General features: G+C 38.9%; 1 protein-coding gene across 2 annotated transcripts; it reads right to left on the bottom strand.

Annotated features, from left to right (window-relative positions):
- Positions 1 to 87: 87 nt before the first annotated feature.
- LOC109989152 (STAM-binding protein-like A) lies at positions 88 to 8966 on the bottom strand. Of its 2 annotated transcripts, none has more exons than XM_020640792.3 (10): positions 8818 to 8966; positions 6428 to 6711; positions 6010 to 6085; positions 5815 to 5910; positions 3661 to 4039; positions 3300 to 3424; positions 2670 to 2807; positions 2295 to 2407; positions 2074 to 2173; positions 88 to 1155 (listed from the first exon to the last, which is right to left on the bottom strand). In XM_020640792.3, exons 2-10 carry the CDS (start codon positions 6631 to 6633, stop codon positions 1099 to 1101), a joined length of 1290 nt encoding a protein of 429 aa, XP_020496448.2. In that variant the 5' UTR covers positions 6634 to 6711; positions 8818 to 8966; the 3' UTR covers positions 88 to 1098. The 2 variants fall into 2 exon arrangements, with proteins under 2 accessions (XP_020496448.2, XP_020496447.2); XM_020640791.3 differs by having other exon boundaries at positions 6428 to 6644.
- Positions 8967 to 10065: the final 1099 nt, after the last annotated feature.

Here is a 10065-nt window from a genome sequence, read left to right as displayed (position 1 = left end):
TCTCTGATTTATTCTAAATCATGCACATTAAATCTGTTTTATGTAACTAGATGGATAAACATGACAAAAACAACAATGCAGACAAAGGAATCTACAATGAATTTATTTTTCTTGGCATTTGATTCTTTGAAGGTGTTCTCACATTTATGGCTAATCATTTACTTGTTTGAACAAGAGAAGGGAGCAAACAGAAACTGTGAGAAGCTTAACATGGCCGGGTAGTTAGAAAAGTGTAGCAGAAGGTACATTCAGATTTCCTGTTGCACACAAGTCCTCTCTGAAACATGAGCACATTTTAGGGTACTAACAACCCATTCCCCCCCCCCAAAAAAAAAAAATATAAAGAAATAAGAAGGTAATAAAACCATGTAAGCATTGTATCCTTCATAAGCAGGGATTAAACATCAACGACGTCCTTTCTTGGATAAAGGATACTGCGGAGTGAGAGTGTTTGTATATAAAAATATAATACAGAGAAGCAACTCTGCCTGCAAACCTGAGTAACAACTGGCTGCCGTTTCTCTCATAACTCAGAGCACTTCAGCAGCTTATCAAGGGAACACAAAAAGTGAACAGAACAACCAGGACTTCACACTCAACTTCATGATGCACAATGAACAACAAACAACAGGTGAATGTTCTCTTCCTTGGCACTTCTTCAGTCAGGCAGAACCAAACTTTAATGATAAACATAAAACAAAGGTTGGGTCACCGGATACGTCACACACAAATGTCATTTTTTTTATTATAATGGCGAAAAAAAAAAAATGAAACTGTAAGGAACATGAGCACACATTGACAAACAGAGGGCTTGAAGAGCTGCAGGATCACTGGTCCATGAAGCAGATAGAAGGTGTTTGCTTAGAAAGTGCAATAATAAACTGATTCTTTTTTTAAAGAGCAAAAAAAAAAAAGTTGTTCCCTTTGAGAACAATCAAAGTCCATATAAATGTTAAACACGAGGCGGGTGTTTGCTCAGTACCGTCCTTAAACCAACAATATGAGTGTTTTCTCAAGTTAAATGTCTGCAGCTTGATAAAAACAGTCTGTGAGTGTTCTGGTGGAAACGGAGAAGAAGAAAAAAAAAAAGAAAAAAGATCACCGCAAATCCAACATGGACACGGTGTTGTCTGTGATGTTGACGTGTGCGGCGTGCTAAAGAGGAGAAAGAAAGACGAGTTTATTAGTGTAACATGGAGAGGGAAAATACATGTTAACTACCGCTTGTAAAGTTAACACTCAGCACATATGAACACTTTACATTATTTAAGGGAGTTATTTTTAAAAAGTAGAAATAAAAACTTGGAGATTATAGACTTTTACAAACCATCAATATTGGAAGCCTCCAAGCTTGTAAATTCCTTTTATCAATGGTATTAGGTCTTTCGCCTTACCAAAACAATAACGTCCAAGTCATGTGACTAATAAAACGTTATAATTTTTTATTTATGAAGAACTAATAAAACTATAAGGAGTGTTTGGGGAGGGCAGGTAAAAGAATACAAAGTAAAGGCTTCATTCATAAAGAAAGAAGTCAACATTGCTGGTTAAAATTATAATATAATGTAAAAATGTGATGCATCCTTCTATCTACAGGGACTTGACTTACAGAAATGCCATAAATGTTTTACTTGATGCAAGAGTATCCCTGCCTAGTAACCCAGCACCACTTACTTTACAAAGGATAAATATCTAACATATCAATATATATCTTTATCATAATTAACATAATGCAGGCAGGGTCATCAGATTGTTTCTTTAAATAAGAAGAACTTAATGCATACAACTACACTCTCATTTCATCATATCTCCGCAATAAAACAGCTCGGGTGGATCAATAAGATAGTCAGTAAAGAATCACATTGATAATCAGAATTGAAAATGGCATCAATATGAATAAAATCATTTCGATTCCCATCCTTATAATAAAGAAATATGAAATAGAGCGCAGCACATTGTTAAGAAAACAAAAAGGTAAATACCAGTATTTATAGTCGGTTATTCCCAGAATAAAAATAGATAATTAGAGAAAAAAAAAGCCAGGGCAGCCTGATAAGTGGTGTGTGTTCTTACTGTAAATAGAGGGGGGTCTTTGCTGTGAGGGTGAAATCCTTTCTGTTTACATGTAGAGATCTCCTCTGTTCCTCGATCTGTCAACCTGAAGTAGCCGATTCTGGATCAAACACACACATACACACACACAGTTACACAGTCGTACTCCGGTGATAATGAGACTTAAGAGTAATGCACTGAAATGTTTCTAATGACAGGACAGCAGCTGGTTTCGGACTCACTCATTAAACTTGGGTGAGCAGACGATGGCGATGGCCTCCGGCAGCATCATCTGGTAGGAGCAGTGTGTGTGGAGGTCCACGCTGGACAGGAAGGCGGTCTGTGTGGGGTGGGTCTTAAACACACATGTAGGGCAGACTTCAGTGCACAGATATTTACTGTTTGTTTCCATTTAGTAGGCAGATTGTCAGTGTTATTTCTAAAGCAGCCGAATGTTCACATAAGTCAGAATGACCATATAGTATACATATATTCAACGGTACTGAAGGATACGCTTGTACTCCTTAGTAAAGAGATACTTTTGCTGATTTGGGTTTACAACGTTTGAGAAGGAGCTTGTTTGACAGCAATGGTCAAATGTGTCTAACTCCACTCACATGTATCCATCCCAGGGTAATGAGATCATACTGGTCCTGGATGAGGAAGAGTTCCTCCTCGTTTTCTGTGTCACAATAGTCCGGTCCACCACACTGCTTTGGTACGATGACGTGGGTCACTGTGAAGGCATTCCTGTTCTGTGGCAAACAGAGAAAGTGTCATATCATTACATTCCTTTAAATGAAGCAAAGAAAAAAAAAAAAAAAAAAAAGGCTTTTGAGAACTACTTTGACTGCACTCTAACCGGTTTGCTGCTGTTCCAAAAGTTAAGTCGTGCTGATGAAAAAGTGAAAGAGTGTAAAGGTAACCTCATTTATGTAATCAAAATAAAGCTTGAGCAGATCTGGGACTCTGAGTTAAGTGACAGATTAAATTCTGGCCTCTAGTGAAGAGAGGTCAGCTGATGTCTCAGCTACATTCAGAACCAACAATCCACATTCCTTACACACTCATTGGAGAACGAAAAGGGGAATTCTTTATTTAAGTGTCTCAAGTTATGGAACTCAGCAGTGCGAAGTTGATGATCAAATTTTGTGAAAGCTTTTATTAGCATCTCTTCTTTGTGCTTCCTGTAACAGATCTATTCAGAGCCACTGGTTCAACAAAGTCTCTCGGATTCAGAGTCTTACCAGTTTGCCACACAGGATGCCACAAGTTTCTACAGCTCGGCTTGTGTTGGCCTCGGCCAACCTCAGAAAGCTCCGGCACAGCTCAGCGGGAACAGCCAACTGCCGAAGGGCATCCACCATTGTATCTGCAAACACCATGTAGAGGAGTGAACAAAAGCTGAATGCGAAAGTTAGCGCCTCGTCTTGTTCTGGAGCACAGCATGGTCTAAACTGGAAATTAAGTAGGTCAGGGGGACAGAAATCAGCTCAGAAGAATAAACACTTTAAAGCTGGAGCAGGGCAGTACTTAAATCTTCTGAAGGCCCAGGCCCGGGCCCCCTCCCCCACCCCCACTCCCTGTGGCAGAAAAAGATTAACTCACTGTTGTTTCCCGGGCTGACCAGAGAGCCGGGCTTCAGCGAGCGGTCGAAGCCGGGCACGCTGCTGGCTGCAGGGGGGCGGTGGTTTTGGTGGTTGCTGGAGAGGTCCCCTGGGCTTTGCGGGGCAGAGGGTGGGACGAGTGAGGGGCCCTGGATGCCTGGGATAAGGGGCGTATCAGGGGAAGGCGCAACAGGGGTGGCAAACTCCAGGAGCACCCGCTGGCGCTCCTTCTCCAGTTCCTGGCGGCGGATCATCTCCTCAAAGGCACCGAACTGCTCCTGCTCCCGCTGCCGCCGCTGCATCTCGGCCACGCGCTGCCGCTCCGCATCGAGCGCTCGCTGTCTGGACTGCTCCTGTGCAATGGCCTCCTCCTCCTCTTTCTGAGTGAATAGCAAACACATCATACATATTCAAGTTTAAACAGGTGGTGCCTGTTGTGATGATCTTTTTTTGTATTCAAAGAGAGACATAAAAAGTGAAGTCACATGATTCGATATGTGTTGATTTTTGCTCTTTGACAATAATGAAGTGTTTCTGCAGAATAATCCCTGTAAGGTGTGAACTCAAACTTTAACTTTCACTCACTGTAATAAAATGTGACGATTCAAGGTCAATGTTATTGTTTAGCCTCCATATACTCTGTGAATTATCCAACCCTTGCTGATTGATGTTTCCCTTATCAGGGATCAAACAACATGTTGTAAAATCAGTGTCCTGTGTTTTTATAGCACACACTGCATGTATCAGATATTTCTTTATTTCCCAGCTGTGTTGTATATCTGATTTTGACCCATATATTACTGCATGCAGCCTGTTATTTAAGTATGGCAGGCTGCATTGGAGGGCTGTGTTTACGTCAGCAGATAAGAGTCTAGTTCAGTCAGGGTTGGTTCCTATAATGCGACGTCAAAAGAAAAGGACAGGATGAAACACAAGACAAGATGCAAAGCTGCACATAGTGAAACTAACCACACTGACAACTAAAGAGACACACAATGTAAACACTAAATAGAACATGGTATGGACTGTATTAGTGTGAACAGACCTTGACAGTTATGGGACAGGAAACCTAAATTAGGTTAGTTCAGCATCAATGAACATGTTCAGTGAATAGTAGTTCAGTAATAATAGAATGTTTGCTATAGACTTAGTTCCAACAGAAGAATCTAACAGACTATACTAATGGCAGTAGTTCTTAAATAATTCTAATCTTTTTTCCAACAATATTTTGAAAACAAATTGAATTTCTAATATTGGTGTTAGAGCCATTTGTGTGTTCAGTATGTATGTGTGCTCTGTGGTAGTTTCTTGTGGTCACAGTAGGTGGCATATTCACTTTGGTGATGGGAAGGTTACAAGTAGAGGAAGAGTTAATCACGGACAGGTGAGCAGCCCACCGTGAGAGGCGCACAGTTTTTGACCGCTGTATGAAATGTATCGTGAATGGAACATTTATCCTGGCTTTTGTTAAGCATTCAAGTTATAATGGAATAAGTGTATGTAGACGACCAGAATATGTATTGTTAATGAACCATTCAGATAAACTCGCTTGAGTGTGACAGCACGGAGTTGATTGAATTATTGCCACGAAACATGGAAACAGCGCGTCAATTAAGTACGGTAGGCTATCAGCCCCTTAGTGGCTCAAACTTTTGATAGGCAAGATCAAGCCACTACAATTGGAATTTTTTTTTGTTTCGGAAAGAAATATTGGGAAAAATTGTGTTTTTCTGTTTCATTTTGAAAACTGAATGAACACATTTTACAAGGAAAATTAGCCTCCATACTGTTAACTGTAATAAACACGACGTTAATTTGGTGTTGAAACTTTATTCACCTCCCGGTGGACACAGAACAGACTGCAGCCAGTCTCGCCGCACATACACGACACACTGCGCATGCGCCGGCCCAGTTCAAGGTTCACATTGAAAAACATGTTTACCGTGAGTAACATGGTAAGAGAGAAATACAAGTTAACACATACATGAGCCGCGACCTAATCATAGGATATCTGCAAAACCTAAACTATTTACAGTAATAATTTCTCCTCACATTTTAAACTCAATATGTTGCTTAAAGCAGCGAAATGAACAAACGTAAAAAGCAAGAATAAATGCTTGTAAAGAAACAAATCTCTGTTTGTAAAACAGATTACCTTTTTGACAAGATAGTGTGTATAATCTTCTTCATATCTCTTCAGAAGAGCTTTTTTCAGAACCTCTGCTTGAGGAAACGCAATATCCTTCAGTTTCTACAAAAGAAAAGAAAATTGAGCAAAATGTGGATCTTAAAAATGTATTGCAAACAATACAAATCTGTTAAACACGACGAACAGACACTGGTTTCATACCTTTAGTGTGTCCTTCTTCTCTGGGATGTTAGCCGTCTTGTAATCCCGATGTTTTGGAAGTTTTTCTATAAAGAGACTTTGGAAAAAAGAAGAATGTTTTTTGGTATTCACTGATGAATATTTGTGTTTTCCTGCGCCAAGAAACTATAGACTATGTTGCCTCTTGTTGGCTTCACCCAACTGCCCATTATTCATCGGAGGTAGCACATGTTGTAATCCTTCTGTTTTCAGACAAACAAGTCTGACTTTTGATGGAAGTAATTCAGTTACTCCTGATAATGTGTTTGTTTTTCTTTCCAGTATTTATTTATTAGAAGCAGGACCAAACACATCAGAACAAAGGACAAATTACTTAAGAGCGAGCCAAATACAATGAAAAGCTCATTAAAAGCTGATAATCAGCTAAGTCAACACTCACGTGATGTATTTATTATAGAGGACGAAGGCGTGCTCGATGTTGCCCTCCTCTGTGTACACGTTGGCCATGCGGATCATCTCCATGCCAGAGCGGAAGTAGCGGCGTGGAGGAACATCTTCATTTACCTCCACTGAGCTGCCCTTCTTGGTCAGCGCTCGGACTCGCTCCTCCGGCTGCAGACTGACGTCACCGTGGTCCGCCATCATCGCAGCTCAACCTGGAACATCGAACGCACAATCCGAAGATTAACGCTGAAAATCTTTCAGCTCGGACCTCGTTTAGATCTTTTGAAAAAAAAAATAATGCACAACAGGGATTTCTGATGACTTCATAATTCAAGCGTCCCGACTGTAAACTCATACAAGACAGAAACTGAAACTTCTGTCCTCAAAAAGGTCGGTCTTAGGGTAATGTAGATTTCATGTAAAGTAGATATTTGTTTTGTTTTGCATGTTGCCATAGGGATCTTTTTTAAATTGTTTTTGTTTATTACATGCTCTGACATTACGATACTGTAACTTGTAACTTATTTATGTTTATGGTTGTTTAACAGCCCTATTTGAGGCTGCTGAATACAGTATCGCTCTGGTTATACGTGTAAAATTCATCTTCAATACTGTAATGCCTCACTGCAAGTGTCAATGTTTCGGTTGACTTTCTGCTGTCCCTTACAAAAAAATGTACAGACTGAAGAGCTGGGAAAACAGGAAAGACTGAAAACAGAAACGACATACAGGAATTACTGAAATGACCTCGGCTACTGTATGTAACACCAGTGGTGGACAACTTATTGTAGATTTGTCTCTCAGTTGGTGTCAGACACAGTGTGCGTTATAACTTTCACTGTTGTGAGACTTTTCCTTTTCTTAGGACTACGGAGCATCTTCTAACCAGAACCAGAGTCTTAACATGTAAGGGCATAATGAATGAGTAAGAACTCCGGTCCACAGGGGAACTAAACTAATACTTTATAGGAATTCAATCCTAAAAGCACTACCAGATCTAGGGGATTTCTAGATGGATGAATAAAAGTATTTATCATAAAATGTCCTAAAATATTGGTGGGAAAATGTAGCTCAAATATATGTCATACCTGTGTTAATATGGATTTGATGATCTTTTCTAAAGACTAAGGCTAGATTATTTTATTATCTATTAAGTCTGCATACGAAGGGGAATATAAATGAATTCTACAGGAGTGCAGGAATGAGACACTATCCTGTACAAACTAGCACAAAGACGTAGTGTCTCTCCTCATTCCCCTGTATTGAGGCCACAACTGATGTGACTAAGTATATTTAGACCCTGCTGAGACGGTCCATTCATTATGACTCTGAGTTTCTACTCTTTATCGATCAAAAGAAGACAAATGTGTGCGAGCGCTTCCTCAGCATGCTGACTAACAGTCAGGAGACTCGCATTGATTCTGTCATGATGGCATCTTGGCGAGACAGAGCCGAGAGAGGAGTGGACAAATAGTTTACAGTTCAAGAGGAGTGGCTCTGATAAGAGGGGATGGCGGAAAAAAAAAAAAAAAAGCCTTAATTGTTTTATTCGTTTTTGTATTGACTAACTTCTCTTTTGTTCACGTTTATAAAATGATCACAAAAAGGCTCATTTACAGGATAGTTTAAAGAACAGTACAAGTCAACAATGCTTTCTATACTATACTAAATATGTCCATACTTCCCAGATTTAGGCTACAATCAAAATAAACAGGAAACATATCAAATATTTGATGCATTATATTATGTAGTTAACATTAAACTACCCTTGACAAGCTACACTTATCAAATGCAGCTAAATCATTACACATTAATAGTTACAAAAACAATGTATAACCAATAACACAACAACATTAAAAGGAGCTTTTCTTCAGAAGTAGGACATTCAGTTTAGATTCTTTGAGTGCATGTAGTTGATATAACACCTTTAATACTGTATTAAAACTATGTACATTACTCACACTTTAACTTGTTTACAAACACTATCTTCACCAGTACTCGTTTGAAACTGTTTGATCCATGAGTAAACTAATGAAAACCGATAGAATAAAACAAAGAGCATAGTTTAAAACAGTCTTACTTTATGAATATTGTCAAACTTTTAGATTTAAATGTTGGGTGGTAGATAAGACGGAGGGCCCTTTACTGACACTACGTTTCTTTCATCTAATTCAACATGTATTTGGTCGATCAGTCTTCTGGCATTCTCCACAGAAAGCAAAAATATATGTATACACATGTTTTCCCTTCAGGCTCTTGGTATCTAGCTAACCTGTCACTGCAGAGATCAATGTTTCTGAACGACATCGCGTTAGCCGCGCTCACTTAGCCAAAAGCTAAAAGAGAAGCTAACAACAATCAGGTTAACTTGGTCTTCATTCTTACCCGATCGAGCTGTAGACTGAAGCTCCTACGGGCTTACACACAACTGGATCGAAACACGACAAAATGTATAGCGCCCTAAACCAGATTGTTACGGTAGGCAGCGCCTACAGTACATGTACACTTCCGCAATCAAAAACGACTTCCGCCTGTCAAAGGGGGCGGGGCGAAATATCGATCACGTGATCACCGATCAGCTTCTGATCATTATGAGAGCGTGTGTAGTCATTGCATTTTGAATATCTATTTTTTTTTTAATCTAATGAGACATATGCTGTTCAGTGTTATTTCTAATTTGGTAGTTAAAAATATTCTAATAAATAAATAAAATAAAAATGTAGTTTTCAACATTTCATTGATAAGCAAGAGAGATAAGTGAAACATCTACACCCATGCACCGTCCTCTTTATTAATATATTTTGTACTACAAGTTAATCATCACCACACTATACGATCTATATGGCATTTGTGATTTTCTTTCTCACAAACTGACCGAGGGCAATTTGCCTTATCTCAACTACAGATGCTGTCGTTGTTCACTTTACCTATAGGTACTGTTATTGGACAATCAAGAAAACGTGTTTATTAAACTCTAGGGCCTAGAATACTCTTGAGAGACAGTGGTGTAATTTATAGCAGCCAGTCAGCCAGTCTACTGTAGGTCTGAATCAATACACACAGCACAATACATTTAGAATTCAAGATTCAAGATATTTTTTTTGTCACGCTCTTACATTAAACTACATGTAACACATGCAATAGCCAAGTGTAGTTTAGTAAACTATATTTGTGGATGGATGAAATCCTTCTATGCACTCCCTGTGAAGAGTAGGGCTGACTTCAGGACCCTCTCCAGGATTCTTCAGTCTGTTCCTGTACAAGTGGGTTATTTGACTTGTCTTACTTCAACAGTAGCATATAATGTTGTTACGAAGCATTTCAAACATCTGCATAATATAATAACAATTTTGTGGAAAAAAATGGCTTGTACAATAATAGATTGTATATTTTCACATGTGAGATATAAAGTATATTCAGAGTAAGTTATATAACACATGCAGCATGCAAATCTGATGTTTTTGATCATTTACTATAAAGTATAGAACAGTACATTTAAGAAAAGTATAGTTTAGCATTGTTAATATTGTATGCATAATATAGGCTAATACGATTTGTATTCAATTATACTGTAAATGGCAATTGGCAAAGTTTATTTCACGTTATTCATGAGGCACGTTTGATTTCAAGTGA

Source organism: Labrus bergylta, chromosome 2, assembly GCF_963930695.1.
Source record: "Labrus bergylta chromosome 2, fLabBer1.1, whole genome shotgun sequence".
Taxonomy (NCBI): domain Eukaryota; kingdom Metazoa; phylum Chordata; class Actinopteri; order Labriformes; family Labridae; genus Labrus; species Labrus bergylta.
Note: the sequence above shows the minus strand (reverse complement) of the source record. Positions and strands in the feature narration are given on the sequence as shown.

Coding starts and splice junctions, on each gene's coding strand:
- LOC109989152 (XM_020640792.3), bottom strand. CDS start 6,633: ATGATGGCGGACCACGGTGACGTCAGTCTGCAGCCGGAGGAGCGAGTC. Junction 6,086..6,427: donor CTCTATAATAAATACATCAC/GTGAGTGTTGAC, acceptor TTTTTTCCAAAG/TCTCTTTATAGAAAAACTTC. Junction 3,425..3,660: donor GGTCAGCCCGGGAAACAACA/GTGAGTTAATCT, acceptor TGGTGTTTGCAG/ATACAATGGTGGATGCCCTT.